This window comes from Blennius ocellaris (assembly GCF_963422515.1).
Source record: "Blennius ocellaris genome assembly, chromosome: 3".
NCBI lineage: Eukaryota > Metazoa > Chordata > Actinopteri > Blenniiformes > Blenniidae > Blennius > Blennius ocellaris.
The window spans coordinates 24,559,073-24,576,350 of NC_137652.1; the positions used below are offsets into that span (position 1 = coordinate 24,559,073).

At 39.8% G+C, this 17,278-nt stretch overlaps 1 protein-coding gene and 1 long non-coding RNA gene across 2 annotated transcripts in view; both read left to right on the plus strand.

The window, feature by feature from the left end:
- Positions 1-1,842: 1,842 nt before the first annotated feature.
- Positions 1,843-17,278, plus strand: part of dnah6 (dynein, axonemal, heavy chain 6) — a gene marked incomplete at both ends in the record, with an annotated part of 57,629 nt that continues 42,193 nt past the window's right edge. Inside the window, 17 exons of the mRNA XM_080516164.1 lie at positions 1,843-2,059; positions 4,488-4,555; positions 4,632-4,814; positions 5,813-6,169; positions 6,511-6,645; positions 8,517-8,618; positions 8,693-8,800; positions 8,947-9,027; positions 9,109-9,229; positions 11,706-11,857; positions 12,720-12,872; positions 13,038-13,289; positions 13,429-13,557; positions 13,832-13,945; positions 14,061-14,204; positions 14,309-14,464; positions 15,517-15,567. Of these exons, the coding sequence (XP_080372290.1) occupies positions 1,843-2,059; positions 4,488-4,555; positions 4,632-4,814; positions 5,813-6,169; positions 6,511-6,645; positions 8,517-8,618; positions 8,693-8,800; positions 8,947-9,027; positions 9,109-9,229; positions 11,706-11,857; positions 12,720-12,872; positions 13,038-13,289; positions 13,429-13,557; positions 13,832-13,945; positions 14,061-14,204; positions 14,309-14,464; positions 15,517-15,567 (2,523 nt within the window). The remainder of the gene's footprint in view (positions 2,060-4,487; positions 4,556-4,631; positions 4,815-5,812; positions 6,170-6,510; positions 6,646-8,516; positions 8,619-8,692; positions 8,801-8,946; positions 9,028-9,108; positions 9,230-11,705; positions 11,858-12,719; positions 12,873-13,037; positions 13,290-13,428; positions 13,558-13,831; positions 13,946-14,060; positions 14,205-14,308; positions 14,465-15,516; positions 15,568-17,278) is intronic.
- Positions 6,780-8,377, plus strand: LOC308147251. The gene is made up of 3 exons (XR_013937150.1): positions 6,780-6,841; positions 7,885-7,951; positions 8,260-8,377. It is a non-coding gene; the product is annotated as an uncharacterized lncRNA (long non-coding RNA).

Below are 17,278 nucleotides of genomic sequence, written 5' to 3' on the forward strand. Positions count from 1 at the left end.
TACATAAAAGGAAATTAGTGTTTGGTAGATTGTTTCTTTGTAATAATATTTCTTACACCTTTCAAATACCCATGTGTATCTCATTTTATTTTAATCTACCAGACAAAACTATCCATATTTATTGTTTTCTTTACTGAAATTTTTGCACTTTTTTTTTTGGGAATAAATTATTGATATATAATGTTGCATTCATGTGAGGGCAGTGTTTATTTTTCCCCAGGAAACAGTTCAGGGAACAAGATATCACACAACCTTGTTTTTGTTTTCAAGGTGATGACCAACAAAGGAAATCTGCGAAAACCAGGAGTGTCCAGACTTAATTTTTTTGCTACGTACAGGAACTTGTTGAAGTGTTTGGACCACTCATCAGATCTTATGTATTAAAGTCAACAGCATCAATCAAATGCAGGTAAATTATGTTTGTTAAGCATAATTGACCTGCATTTGATTATGCTTGTTAAGCAATGGGGATCAATTAAAAAAAATGGATCACAATCTACAGTTTGCCTGTAGGCTTCAGTGCAGACCACTCTGTTCTAGTTAGATCAGTTTGACTAATCGATAAACTTGAGTTTCACAGCTTAATTTAAAAGGGACATATTTTCTTTTAATGGGCTATATTTTTGAAAAAAGATGTTTGTTTGCTTTAACAGCAGGTAAGACATGACTTCTTAGCAGTTAAGACTTGATTACAGTCACGTATTACTTTTGCCTGCAGCCTCGTCCATTTGATCAGGTTTGAGTTTAGTGTACCGTGACTCAACAGTTCATTAATCTCTGACACACTGTTACACTCTACGATCTAAGTAAATCAGATTTCTCTGACTAACAGTTCTGCATTTTAAACCAAAGCATTTAGACCTCCCACCTTCCTTTATCTATTTTCACCCCAAGAGCCACCAGCTACAGTCTTCAAAGTGTTAGTTAAATATATTTTTCCTAATCTTTATGCTGTTAGGCTGGTTATTATCAAACATATGAAGTTGAAGAGTATCACTGGGAATATTGTGGAATGTTACCGTATTTCTGAGGTCCATGTGGCTGCTTTGTATTCTATTGCATAGTACGACTTATTGGGTTGAGTCTTAAACTTTTGGAGTGTGAATGCCGATTACAGCAGAAAAACAAGTAAAGTCTAAATAACAATGACGTCCAGTGGTGAATGCGGTGACAAGCATCTTAACACTTTTATGTGATTTGTGTCTGTTTTGAAGTATTTATTTTGCCTTTTTGAAGTTTCTTTTCAGGTCATTCATTGCATTGAAAGTTTTTTTGTTTTTTTTTTAATGAAAGTTGTTGATCCTGGTTAATTACAAAAGGAAGAATATATACTGAATGCACATCCATGCAGTTATCTCAATACAGATGCCAACTATTTCAGGTATGGGTGCACACACACACGACATCTCATACAACCTGTTGGCATTAGTAAGTTTTTTATTTACTCAGTCATAGTGAAATAATACCATCTATCCATCCATCCATCCATCCATCTTCTATCCCGCTTGTCCAGTTCATGGTCACGGGGTGCTGGATCCAATTGGTTCGCCAGTATGCACAGAGCAATAAAATAAATAAATAAAACGTGTGTGTGTGTGTGTGTGTGTGTGTGCGTGTGTCACATGTAAAAAGTATGTATGTATAAAAAGAGTTGCACAAAGCAAGAGAGAGAATGCAATGCAACATATCAAATACTCCCATCATCAGACTGAGAAAGGTACACTGGTCGGCTTTCTTCAGCTTTTCTTCAAGTTTTTGTTAACAAAACACGGGACAAAGTTGCTCGTTCTGCGTTAACTCCCTTTGACTGGTGCTCTTCGAGAGCGAGATGCCCCATCCAATATGGCGGCCACGCTGCATCGCTCTCAAGCACGTAACAAGGCGTCCGTCGTCTCTGCTCTCGTCAACGTGGATCATGTGGCGTTGTATGACGGGAAAGCGTTCCGTTGCCAGGAAACGATAAACCGTGGCTCTTTCTCAGCAACCGCTTCCGTCTTTTTAATAAACTATTCAGGCAGAAATCATCTTTACAACATCCCGCTACTGAATATCTCACAAGGTAAGAGCGTCTGTGTTGTATTTAATTCGCACTTGAAATAATGTTTATAGATGAAAGTTACAAAACTTTCCCAAATTACCAAAAAAATGTAAGCACTTTAAGTTAATTTAATTAAAAGTAATTAACAAGAGCCATATGTATTTTAAATGATGTACATGGTTCACGTAGGGAAATGATTACTTGTATGACTTTCATTCCTCTTAAAAATTGCTGCTGACAGAATACAGGACTGATATGCTTCATTCCCTTCCGTCCCAATGTTAGTTTATGCTGTATTTACACTGCTGAGCCTAAAACGGAGCAAACGTTAGGAATATATCAGTTTAAGTGTCATAAAATGTAAATATGTGGACATTTCACCACTGGAATTCAACTGGAGTTTGAATTCCAGATATGTCAAAGTGACCTTCTTAAACATGACAAAGTACGCTACTTTTTAAACTGCATTCCATTAAAACCTCTAAAGTTTACATTGGATTCATTCAATCTGTATAAAAAGCTATAGTTATTTAAGAAAGTGTATTTTAAAAAAGGAGAATATTATAAACAAATTGTGATATGAAGCAGGCATTTCTCTGTATACACACTATACTATGGATGACTAAACATACCAAAATTACATGAATAAACGCATAATTAAATGTCCTTATTGGTAATGAATTAAAAGGGGAATTAATTATTTAAATGTCATTAATTCATTAAAATGTCAATTGATTTGATGTAATAAGCATATAGAATTATTTCATTTCATTATGGCTTCATTAATTTATTTGATCTTATCTGATTGGTCAGTAGACAGTACCTCTGTTCTCTGCTCTAGAGTTAAACATCAGAATTTGAAAATGTGACCCTGAATCTGCACAAGTCGTCTTGTAATATGTCCATTTGTAATTACGTATTTAAATGCGTTAAAAAAAATCTGCTCATCTGTGTTAGAATTTTTACATGCAATAAGATTTGTCAATGTGTACAAAGAGTTGTCAATATGCATTCAGATATTTGTAGTTGAAAAGTCTGTTTTCTGGTGATGGTGAAAATGCAGACAACTCACCAATTACAAGTCGAGCAGTTTCACAATTGGCTGGTTTTTTTTTTTTGGGGGGGGGGGGTGTTTTTTACACCTGACTTTTGCTACGGCTCTGCCGTGACAGGATTCAAACCTGTAAAGCCAGGGTTTTACTGCCCTGAGCTCAATGACACATTTAATACATTATTTAATGGTTTATTTATTTATTATCATTCATTTATTTTCACAATTTCTTTTCACCAGTAGTTTGTTGTATGTCGGAAGACAACCGTGACGAGAGCTGCCATGGACTCAACACTTCCAAAGGTCTCTTTACCGAAACTCACAAGCCACAGCGAGACCGCTGAATCCAGGGGTAGGTCCAGAAAAAACTCAACACGAGACCAAATACAGTGTGCTCAAAAAGCAACAAGTCTGAATTCAGGGGTCTGCTAACTTGGAGAACAACATTTGGTCTTAATTAAACCACCAATCATGTTTACTTCTCATAATACATCTAATAGCGCTATTAAACCTTTGGAGATTTTGATACAAAAACCAAAACTGTACTTTATTTTGCAGAACTGGAAGTACAGTGAGCTGTTCAATTAAAAACTGTTGAGATTGTGTTGTAGTTTTCAGCTTTAAACACCTCAATCTGCTACAAGGAAGAAAAAAAACTATGTGGTGTCTGATCTTTTGTCTTTCTTTCTTTTATATCTTGCTGTTTGTTTTGAAAGTTACCATGTCTTGTAATGACTCATATTGTTTTCTTCCAGACAAAATTGCAATAATGAAGAAGTAGGCACATGATCAGCTTTCTTCTTTGAAATAAACAGGCAGCCTAAATCTTAAAAATGAAAAATGATGTGTTGATCTGTACGACATTTTTCACTAACTTATCCATAATTGATTGACTGTGTTGTTTGAAGCTCACAACTAGATGCCAGGTACTAAATATGTGTATTCAAGTCAGCCAAATGGTTATTAATTCATTAAATGTCACATTTGTCTGCAAGATCAGTGTCGTGTTGAACGACTAACAGTGTCAACCTGGGAATATCTCGATTATTTAAAGTTGGTTTAAAATGTCTTTTTCTGCTCTACACACATGATAAACATGTTACAAAGTGTTACACGGGAGAAAACCTCACGTTTCACCATTTCTAGTTTTAGAAAATGTCATAGTGTATTTATTATATCCTCCAGTTGAATGTGTCTTAGCCAACTACAGCAGCTCCTTGTCTCAATGTTTAGCATTTAATCATGTTTTATAGAAATGCTAATGTGCGGTTATTAGTTTAAAAGAAACAGCCGCCACAGAGAGCATGAGGAGGTTGCAGACCCCACTGTCATGTAGTCAACTCTCAAATGAATGTAATTAGTCAACTCTGACAAAATAACATCCACATGTTATTTTAGAGTTGCGCAAGCTCCCTGAACTACCGATCTCAAGTGACCCGCCAGCGATGCTGGTTAAAGACCCGCAGGTGAGACCTAATCCTAAATGCATGTTAACAGCCCCCAGCGCTTTGTAAGTGAGCCATCTTCTCTCCCTCAACGTAGGCTATTTTGAAAAGACCCGTGGCACGGATTCAACCCAGGCCCCAACACTTACAAGCTTGTGAGCGGATGTATTTTCCTGGCTGGGACACTCGCCTGCCCACGTCTCAGCCCAGGGAGCAGCCATGCAGGCGTCGTGACAAGCCGGCTTCTGTCCGCCTGCCTCCTCTGGAATCCGCTTCGAAGGTCAGTGGGAGATACGTCTGATCAACGAGCAGCGACTATGGCTTCGGCGCAACTCGGAAAGGAGATTTTTTCACTTCAGTGTGTTTCATTTGAAGGCAGGGGTGTCAAACTCATTTAAATTCAGGGGCCACATAGCTGTGCAAAAACAGTTCTATACCTGTTGCATTATGGGTGCTTTTACAAACTCACCCTGAGAGTGTGACTTTGAAGCGAGTTTGAGGTATTTCGTGGCAGCGTCACTGATATCTCAGCTCAGTCTCAGTGTTGTGTTGTTCCTGCTGCTCTTAAGAAATTCGTTAAAGGGGTCAGATTAGACAGCTTTTCATCATTTTCACATGGGACTCATTGGTCCGCAAACGTATTCAAAAATGTTTTGCCTGTCCAGCTTTTTGTTGATTTTCAGCCATTTGAATATTGTATCATAGCAGCTGCATTCGGAATCTGCTGTGTCTGTGTGAGCTGGATTGACTCTGCCCACACATGCCCATCTTGGGAAGAGGAGGAAGTACTGCCTCTCGTGGTGCCATGTGCCTGAGCAGAGCTACCTAATTGTAGGAGGAGTCAAATGGAGGGCCTACCTTGATTGGGATTGGCTAAACCTCCTATGACACTATGTAGGGTTTGATTTCTAATGAATTTCAATGACTTTTGAGGGGATTTGATCAAATAAATTAAAGTTTTGATTAGATAAGTGATCATGTCATCATAACAGTTGATGACAGAGTCAAAAGAAATATAATTGTAGTATTTCATTATCAATAACTTGAAAGATGTTCCAGATTTTATTGATTTACAGACGATGTTGCTCCGTCACGACGAAGCACTTTTCAAAGATGGGGTCACAAACTGTTTTACAGTAAAGAAAGAAAAACATTGTTCATCAGTGCGTTGATGTTTGCAGTTGTCAGAGATCTGTACCGTAGCTCACAGGTTGAGATTCTCGTTGTTTAAATTATCTTTCACTAATGGAGTAAGTTTCCCTGTGTCCACTCTGATAGTCTTCCTCTCAGTTACCCAAGGATGTGGACCTAGGCCCCAGTCATCCCAAACAACTGTTTTCCCGCAAAGACATGACGTCACGGGACTCCAGAGAACCAGTTTACTGGTACAGTGAGCAGGAGGCCGTGGTCATCACTGAGAGCCGCGTGTTCTCACTGTACAAAGACGAGGTGGAAGTCACCAGCCTGGAATCCTGGGAAACCAATTCTGAGAAGTCCCGCAAGATGCTGAGCATCCCGTTCTTTGCTCGCTTCAAAAAATGGAAGCCGTTTTATGTGTGGCGCAAGAACGTCCGTCAGCAGAAGATGTGTTTGGCCCGAGAGTACCTCAAAAAGAACTTGTTTCTCGTCAGTCCGGTACGTATGTCGGTAACATGGGCTCTGTTGTACTTGTGAAAATAGAAATACACATATAACACATACAGTACTGTATATCGAATTCAACATGTCTGATACGAGGTAGGGAGAAGTCAAACTGATTTAATCACACCTCTTCCCCAATATTCGCATTTTATAATTATCCTGCTTCCTGAATCTGTTTTACATTCATAATACATTTTATAGTTTTACATTCATGGTCTGCTTGCAATGACACTTTGTATCGGCAGACAGAGAAACAATCTTTGAGAATGAATATCTTGTTAAATGTGTAGAGATGGGACATTATCATGCAACTGATGCTTGTCTTTCCCCTACAGACTTTAAGTCCTGCGCTGTTAGATATCAACAAAATGTGTGTCCAACTTCAAATGACTCCCTTGTGTCATCTGAAGAAGAAGCACACGTACACACTGCAGGAGTTCATGGACACCCAGTTCCAACAACTCAAGGAGGTGTGTTTGTACATCCAGATATTCAAACGGTGTTGGGCTATACATTTCCATGTCATCGGTTGCCTCTTCAATGACTGTCGGTACCATTGTTGACAGGTACTCAATGGCCGGGAGAAATTTCAACAGCTGGTGAAGGAGGTGGCATTCTGTGCATGCCGACACTTCCTGGAAAACCCAGCTACTTATGGTGATACCTGTACGTTTACACTGACACTACGCTGGACAGTAAATACATACATTTTATGATCAGTGACAGAGAAACCGTAAAACATTGATCATGTCACAATTAGAGCGAGGCATATTTATTTAAGGTCCGTTGTGTAATCGTAGGGAATTGCATTGAATAAACAAAAACAGATGACGTTATAAATGGTGATAATTTTACGGTATCTGACCGACTAATAGCAAAGTTCATAAAGGATTATAGATTGTGAATATACTGTGTGAAGCTCATCATAATGTTTAATTATGAACAATGCCACTTTATAAACAAAGCTGAAATCATGTTATAATGTCCATTATTTGTTTTTTCAAGAATTTCCCCAAGAATGAATGAAGGCATTCTGACTCTTATTCTGATCAAACATTAGTACATGATAGCATGACTTTGTCTCAACGAAGTGACAGCACTATGTGAGGTTGTGAGTGACTTGTGTATGATACTGTGATACAATCATATAGGTCTCGTCATAGTAAATCATCAGTTGAAAGGGAAAATGAACTCATCGACTCAGTTCTTTACATTCAAGCAGATTCATTTATTAGTTGAAAGGTGACTTGACTTATTTGGAAACGTAATTTTTTGTGTAATATAACATGATATAACTCCTTGGACTTCAGATGCCTCCATAGAGAACTGTTGTCTTTTTGCCATGTTGGTATAAAATACGATGTAACGTGTAACATCCTATCCATCCATACATCTTCTATGCCGCTTCATCTCATGCTGCATTGCCGTGTGCTGGAGCTAATCCCAGATAGCTATGGGTGAGGACAGTTTGCTGGTTCATCACAGGGCAAACACACAGACGGACATCCACACACACTCAAATGCACATGTTGTGGCAATTTAGGGTCACCAATGTACCTCACATGAACCGTGGATCCCTCGAGATTCCGAGGGGACCATGGTTTGACAAGACCAGTTCAACACAATATCCAGTACCTGTTCATCTTGTTGTGGCTGATCACTGTGTGTACTGAGATCTTGAAAGATTCACAGTACTTTGTTCACCACAGATAATCCTCAGGAGAAGATGTATCTTCAATTAATCAACAAAGATTTTTGCTCTGATCGCGTCATCTGGTAGGAAATTGTGTTGTATCGCTTTTGTGTTTGCACCTTCCTGCTTGTTACTGGTTACAACTAAAAATGCTTTGACGTTCCACGTGCAGAAAAAAAATTGCTAGAAATATATATATGTATATAGTATATATATATATATATATATGTATATATATATATATATATATATATATATATATATATATATGTATATATATATATATATATATATATATATATATATATATATATATATATATATATATATATATATATATATATATAAATTATTATTTTTTTAATTTTGTCTCTCTATTTGGCCTTCACAGCTTCATTCACGTCATTGACTGTTTGGTTATCAGCACCTTGCACAGCCTAGTGGTGAACACAGCCGATGGATTCCTGGCTGTGTTTCAGGAGCAGGCCGGTCAAATACCCAGCCCTGCCGTTATTGAAAGCTGGAGCCTCCACCCTGAGGAAACCGCCACCTCAAGTACCAACTCAACTGAACAACAGGTATTTTCATGTGGGCATCAGACGGTCACGGCGCGTGCTCGCTGTTTGCTGACTCATGTGTCTTTGTCAGTCTTCTGAGACCGAAGCTCCTCTCGTTTATCCCATCTTCACGTCTGAAATGACTCTCAACACAAATGGTTTGATTTACAAACCACCCATGGAAAACTTTCAGGTTTGTTCCCCAAATTTTTCGCACTTTTGAGGTTTTTGTGCTGATCATTGACTTACTTGATTTTCACTTTACAGGAGAGCTTGGCAGAAATCTTCAGCGAGCTGGAGAACATTGTCATGTCATTCAAAACTCTTTCCACTGATCCTGATGCTGATTCACTGATTGAAGATGGAAGCCTCAAGGTTGTTAAACTGCTTCTCCCTTCTTCAACCTGCCAGAAAAACCTGCTGCCACAGCTGTTATGTTCTTCATATGTCAGAAATATTGTGATCCTGAGATTAGGGTGGTAGTTTGTGTGAGTGTGTTATTTGTCATTGTTTACCTGTAGAAACCATATGACAATCGCACGTCTATGGAGTTCGTCCTTGAGAATGACAGCCACCTTCAAGTCATCAAACAAAATATTAAGGTTGGTTCTTGCTTCACATAGTCTGAGCTCCATTCAAGTACCTGCATATGTAAAGGCCTCACGCATGTTCTTCCTCTTCAGGAAACACTCCAGTTGACCTTTGATGCAGCCAGGATGTACTTGCACACATTTCAGCGTTTTGGTGTATTCCTGAAAGAGATTGAGAGCCTGGATTTGGAAACAATGCAGCAACAGGAACATGGTAATGTACAAAACATCACGGCAGACAAAGGAGCTCCCACTTTGAAAATACACTCAGTAAATCTCAGATTGAGAAGGGATGGATTTGTTACCAGATATAAAGCTGTCATGTGCATCTTCTGGACACTTTTAAAACCAGTTTTGAAGAGCTGCTAAATATATATATATATATTTATTTTTTTCCAGGGGTAGTGGGTGATGTGTTACATGTATATGGGTGTGTGTGCACACACAAACACATACTGTTTATCCCCACTGAGATCACAGCCAGCTGTGTATTTAAAGAATAATACTTAATCAGTTAAGAATAATTCAACAGACAGAAAACCTTCTTTTAATATGGGTTCATGAGGAGAGAGAGAGAGAGGAGAGAGAGAGAGAGAGAGAGAGAGAGAGAGAGAGAGAGAGAGAGAGAGAGAGAGAGAGAGAGAGAGAGAGAGAGAGAGAGAGAGAGAGAGAGAGAGAGAGGAGAGATGAGAGAGAGAGAGAGAGAGAGAGAGAGAGAGAGAGAGAGAGAAGCCCGAGGAGCGGCGATCGGTTCGCTCAGCCCGCAGCGGACAGGATTTCACCGTGTGTCCCTCCTCACCACAGCCGAAACATTTCATTCCAGCTGAGCTCGCGAAGACAATGTAGTCATAATCATTTACTCTCACACGGAAACGGAGGCTGAGCTCCTCACACCGGTTATTGAGTATCATAAATACTTGTCTTCTGAAACATGTGTGTTTCAGCAGCGGAGACTTAATTCCAGAGGCGATGTCTTTGTAGCCGGACACTACTTTGCCAAATCTGGAAAGCTCCTTAGTTAGGAGTCTCCACCACGGAGTTGGCCTTCTCCACCTGGTCCACAAAGACCACCACGGCGCCGTTCATCCGGGCCGCCGCCTTCACGCTGCTGTAACCGACCTTCTCCCCTACAGCCAGAGCAACCTGCTCCACGCTGCAGGGGAAAAAGGTGCAGAGATGCGGACCCCGTGTTTGCGGGTGAGCTTCCTGAGCTCCGACATGGCGGCAGCCAGTCCCCGGCAAACACGGACCACACAAACCCACCGAAACCCAAGAAAGATTGAAATAAAAACAAAAGGTGCCCTGTGATTATTAAACTACAGTGATTGTGAACATTAACCAAGAACAGAACAAGAAAAAAAATCACATAAAACTGTGACAAACGCTCCCCGCCCACACACGCTCCCAGCCCTTCCGCACTCCCAGCATGCACCGAGAGAGAGAGAGAGAGAGTTGAAACAGATTTATTTCCCTGCATGTTCCTGCAAGTTAAAAGTAATATAGTACATACAACAAGGACGAATTAAGGGCCCATATACACGGAAAGGATTTCAAGTGTAAAATAAAACCTTTTGAAGCGTTTTGTGGGATCTCTACCCTCAAGTGTGTAGTCGTCTAACATGTCAGTTGTGTGCAACATCGAGTTTATTTGTTCCACGGTACCCTTGAAGACTATTTTTGGTTCCTTTTTGTAATACTCTATGTGCCCATTGTTGATGCATAATGTGCTTTTTGTCAGATAGTTTGTGCATCATGTTTCAAAACAAAGTGTGGCCTCTTTTAGTAGCATGTCCTTGTTGTGTCCTACTCTTGTGAAAAATGTATTAAAAAAAAACCCAAACAAAAAAAACTTGACATTCTTGTGCAGGTTATTGGTTTCATTTGCCAGTAATGGCATCAGGAAGAAACAAAACCTTCTGTACGCGCATGCCACACAGATTTTCTCTGAGGGCAAAACTCACAAAAAGTCACAAAAAATTGGTAGATTACTCTTGTGTTGTCACATTGCTTCTTGGCAATAAACGGGATTTTATTGGAAAGCCTTTGTTTCTCTTTCAAATTGTGCCTCATTTGTGAGGATCATGTTTTTGTGATTCAAGTGCCCATGAGAAATTTTGAAAAACCGAAGAGCTTTTCTTTGCTGTTGACTCTTGGTGGCTGATTTGGATTCGATGGATCATCACTGGCACATCTCTGCGCTGACAGACACCTGGTCGCCAGCGCCACAAACTAAAAACGAGAGTCAACAAGCACAACAAAGACAAGCTGTTTGATATTGTCAGAAAAGATTTGGCAAATTTTTCATGATCTCTGCTGCTGATCCAGTGCATGTTCCTCACAAATACAGCACAATTTAAAAAGGTCACTAAGCCTGCATTCAAAACGTTATCAATTTCCACCAAACAGACATGTCTTTAATTTATAATGTGGACGACATGGAATCTCATTAACTTGATCACATTTATATTGTAGCTCAAGATCTTCCACCATTTTCTTCAATTGCTGCATGTTCGTAGTTCAAAGATGCATTTTTGTCAGTTTTCTTTGTATTTACCAAAATATCTGCTTTGGAATAGCCTATTTATATATTATGGTTTCATGAAGAGAATGAAGCAAACTTTTGCAAGATGAAATGAACCAATCTATCACACTGTTCCTTTTAGGGTAACCAATCTTGTCTTTGTTCTCAGATTTGTCCTTCTTTGAAAAAGCACTGGAGTTGTACAACAGCCGCTTGAAGGAAGTCTCAGCGGTTCAAGAGAAGAGACATCTTGGCTTGCTACTCGTGGACAATACTCAGCTGAAAAAGAAACTTGTGGCCTCTCATATCTCTTGTCTGGAGGTTAGCACGACCTACGTAGACACACACGCAAAGCATCCTGACATACAACATTTGGGTGTCCAGTCCACATTGTCTCGTGACCTGATGGTTTTATAGTTGAAAGTCACTGCAATAACAATCCAACTTGGTCGCCTGTCCATACGAATGTGTCCGTACTCGCCATTGTTAATGTTTAGGATTAACGTGTTGTTCTATGAGCACCTGTGTGTGTGTGTGTGGTTTAAACAACCAACAGTACCCACAAGTGGCACCCTGTCAAACTATATGAAATATTTCCAAGGCAAATGAAAATGTTCACATTCCATCAGCTCCTTTGTCAGATGTTCTTTTACTGTCAATGTGGTAACTAGATTGGCCCGTTGCTTCCCTGAGCTCCTTCTTCAGACCATATCCGCCCACTGCAGTTCTTTTCTGAGGCTATCAGGTTTGTCAAGGCAGGCTTAACTAAGCACTCTTGTGCATTCCAGATCACGGCCTTTGACCCCGGGTGCTGCACAGCCCACTGCTCCGAGTATGTGTAGTTAATTTTAACCGTGAAATTCACAGGAATAATTTCCCCAAGGAATAATAAAGTGTGCTTTCTTTTTTTCTTTTCTGTCTTTTCTGCGTTGCCCCTCGAGGGCAAATGAGGAAGATGTATCCATTTGTATTATATCCTCTGGGGGGCCATTTGTTTGACACTCTTGTCTTAGTATTTTGTGTAGCATGGCCTACAGGATCCACTGATGTACCACTGATTTACTAACAGTTATGCTGTTTGGGAATGAGCATTTTGACCATCACAGTTTGTCACTGACAAGCAATGTGAAGTAACCACACTGTAGTGCAACACGTCATAGATTCGTGGGGATTTTTGCCACAGGTAATCAATGAGATGCTCAAGCAGCAGGCCAAGAAGAAGCTGGAGGCCTTCATCACCGAAGTTGATGAGGCTCAGTTAAAACTGGCGTCCCGCTCCTCCACCACACAGGAATGGGCCAACTCTCTCATGTTCCAGGATGAGATCAATGAGAGGGTAAGAACTGTGTAGCCAGCGTGCAGCTTGTGAGAAGGACATGACCATGATGATAAAACGGCATCTTAATGAATTGTAATGATACTAAATGTAGCTGTTAAGTGAAAGCCTCTAATCGGTCAAATCAACAATAACATCAAGTCTCGTCTTTTTTTTTTTTACCAGATCACCTTACTTGAAGAAGAGCAGGAGACAATAAATAAATTCTACAATTTGATCGACACGCACTCAGTTCCGACTCCACCTGAGGAGCTTGTAGATTTTAGCAAGTTGCAACCATCCATTACTGCGTTGTGGAACCTTATTGACAAGGCCTACGCAATGAGGGACTCCAGCATGGAGCAGTTCTGCAGCTCCTTGGACAAAGATATAAGCGACATGCTACAGAAGGTGACAAACACAGAGCATAAGTCACAGGTACGTGGAGAAATCTCATCTTTTGTATTCACAAATATATTTTAATCAATGTTTATAAATAATAATCCTACACTCAGCTCTTTTGAAATCTAGAACTAAATTGGTCAGGTGGGAATTTTTTTTGAAATTTTCTGTACAGGATCCACAGATCTTCAACATCAATGCTGATTCTTCTGAAGTGCGAAGGCTGCTGGCTGAGATCCAGATTTCTATAGATGAGCTGCAGGCCCAGGCGACCACCTATACTTCCTACCAGAAGAAGTTAAAGGTGAGGATTAGATGGTTTAAACAGGCATCCACCAGGAATAGCCCATTTGTAGTATAATTCAGCGTGGTGTTTGTACAGATAAACATTCTCTTCGTAGTTGACTGTTTCTGCAGCCATCTCTTCCTTCTAGGAGGCATAACCAGTGAAAACATGTCAGTAATTAGTAGAAAAATACAGACCATTACTCCAGTGCAGAAATCGCTTATTCAATATTATATTATACTATATTCAAACTTAACCATGTGTCCAACCTTCTATCCTTTGATGATTAAAGATGGAGGTGACCAAGTTTGACTCTTTGGAGGCTTTGACTGCAGAGTTCCGGCTCAAGCAGCTGCTGTGGGACTCTCTGGACGAATGGGACTCTTTGCACAGTGGATGGCAGCAGGTGAGGGGCTCAGGTGCACTCTGTGGCAGTACGGAAATGCTGACAGTTTAATGCACAGGCATATGTGAACCTCTCCTCTTTTAACCAAACCCTTTAATGTTCCCTTTGTCTCCAGAGCACACTTGAGCAACTGGACCTGGAACAGTGTAACATGCAGGTCAACAAATACAGCAAGTATGCCAACCAGCTGGATAAAGGCCTGCCTCAGAACAATGTTGTTCCAAGTCTGAGGGACAAGGTTGAAGCGATGAGGCAAAGGGTGAGTGGAGCACAGTGTGTTTTTACATCAATCACTTTCCGGAATGGCACAACCATGTTAAAGTATGTCTGTATTACCAATATACATGTTCCTCTCTCCATCAGCTCCCTGTGATCACTGATCTGCGTAACCCATGCATGAATTTAAAACACTGGAAGATGGTGGCGGCAGTCGTCAGGACCCCGCTGAATGCGAAAGCACTGACTGTTGCTGCATTGGAAGAATACAATGTCTTCTCATTTGCCTCAAAGATACAGGAGGTAACATCAATGCACAGACCACAAATTATCTACATAGGCCTCATTTACATGACAATATTTTCAAGTGAAAGCAAAAGACTTTTGGAGTGTTTTGGTGTCCGGTTACAAGAAAATGGTGCGCAGAGCCACTGTAAAACACAGGTTTTTGAACTTAATGAAAGCAGTCAGTCCCCGTCTACTTGTGAACAGCGGAAACGCCACTGCTGCACATGTGCATCTCTATCTTCAAACTGTATTGTATAAGAACGTTTTAAGTCCAATCTTACAAATAGACTCTTGTACTGAACCCAACAACTGGATCCAGAAAATGGGACATTGATAAATAAGGAATTTCCACTTTGTGACATTCTGAGAACAAAAAGATTTGCTAGTGTAAAAAAATGTGAAGCTTGAGAGTGGCTGTCAGGAGCTTTGTATATTAAGAGAAATCATATGATCGAAATCATATCATAGCAGCTGATTTGGTACAAATATAATTTATCCTCTTCATTCCTGTCAATACTCTCTCTCAAAGGAGTTTTTGGGGCACCATCATAATGACACAACAGTCCAAAATGCCCCTGACTATCACAATGCTGAAGGCCTAAATGGTTATTACAAAGGAATTTACTGACGTGATCCTATTTTTATGTTTGACCATTACTAGATAAATACACAAACACGTATGAATAAAAATACACAGGGTGCTTACAAATCACCTGAATAATTACAGTGTAGTGTGCCACATGGCACTTGGCATATACACTGTATGTGTAGATGCTTGGTTGCACTCACAAGCAAATCTAATTAAGTTGATCAAATGAAAAATGAAGAACATTAAGAAAAAAGTTTGAGTGTGACTGAAGAAAAGCATTTCATGCCAATTGCAGCAAAACACAAATCTCATTAAAATGTTTAATCACCATACTGGCAACACAGCCAAAACACACACACACACACACACACACACACACACACGCATGCACAAAGACTATTCATTGAAAGATCTATAATTTAGTGTTGCAAAAGCAAACAACTGCAAAATGTAATTTGTCACAAATTGTGTCTTTTAGATTTCTGGACAAGCTTCAGGAGAAGCTTCAGTCGAAGCAATCATCACAAAGGTGTGTGGACTCCATGTGAACATTTGCTCATATACGTTATCTCTGTCTCTATCTGCTGATTGAGCTGCACTGGAAGTAAAGTTTTCATTGCGTTCCGTTGATTGTAAATTGCTTTAAATCACTTTATTTTTTGCCCAAACGTCTTGATTTGATGACTCGGGACTAAACATTTACATAACCATATGCAGCGATTTCCGCAAACACAAGCGAAAAATCATCGGTGCCATCAGTCTTATTGAGCTGAAACTATTTCTGTGTCAAGACAAGCTGCAGCGGGCGTCTTTGCATGTTATGTGACTCACCTTGATGGCAACATGGTAAAGCATGACATTAATTTTAAATAGAAATCATCTTGTGATGATACAAGAAGATACAACATCAAGCTGTTGGGTTTGCAATCAAATGATTAGGCTCACGTCTGAATCTCCTTGATTGTTGTTTCAGAGCAGAAGAGCTCATATTTATCAGTTCGTCGATCTTTGCTTATTTTGATTGGAGCAAAACAACACGTACAATCATCCTTAATATTTTGACTACCTGCCTAATATTGTGAAGATCTGCCTTAAGCTGCCCAATTAGGCCCGAACCTTTATGGTATTGGCATGGAATATGTGTTGTGGTATGTTCACAGCAGATTCTTAATGTCCTGGAAGGTGTTGGGTGAAGCCTCTTTGGGACACCAGCGTATTGGAGATCACCTGACCCAGTTGTCTCGTCTAGATTACTTTTTATCCCCTTGTCAAAATCCTTAAGTTTGTCCTCATTGTAATGCTTCTGACACCTGAACTGTGAGGACCAAATGTTCACTTACGAGCTGCCATAATAAATCCTGTCCCAGGTCATAATGTCATGGCTGGATGTTTATATATTGCTAAATGATTGAGGTTCTGATTGATTGATTAATGTGACCATCTTTTCAGTTATTTCTTCTTGCTTATGCTGAACTCTCCGGAGCCCTGCGCGGCCATAGAGAGAGAAAAAATAATAACACTAGGGAACAAGATAATAAGTCGTTCCCTCAAGTTAAAAATGTGAGGGAACCAGATAATTTAATTCGTGGCCACATATTAATTTCCCCGCATTATATTGTAGTGATCGAGGAGCTGGTGGCTCACATTGAACTGTGTCGCACAAAGTCATCTGTGTCAGATATAGAATTTAAAGTTAGTTTTCCGTTGTCATTTTTCCATGCCTCACTATTTTCTACCCCACAGTGCCCATTAATGATGAAGCAATGCTTTTGGTTCATCTGTAACTTCAAAACACTCAAAGGACATAATACTGTAAATGAAAGCTTGGAATTTGTTTTGGTTTTTTTGCCATAAAATATGACTTTTAATGGCACTTCATGCGAATGAGAGGTTTTGTTGTTGTTGCTCAGCGTGTGTTTACGTAGGTTGCCTTTGGAAACAGCTGCAGAGCTGCATTCTAACATTCTGCACCTACATTCCTCCCTGATGTTGAAGCATTTGATTCAGGCACATCCAGAAATAAAATGGGGGACACATCTTTCGGCAGGGCAGATTTTGGAACTGTTGAGATTTACATCCTCGCTTTTGGGACCAAGATAAATTTTACATGTCTGTAATTCACATGGTTTAGTTAGAAAACACCACTATCTAATGCGGTCCGCATCATTTGATCACAAAGTTGTCCATGATAGCAAATATGACAGGGATGGAGGCGACATTGGTGAAAAAAATATAATGTG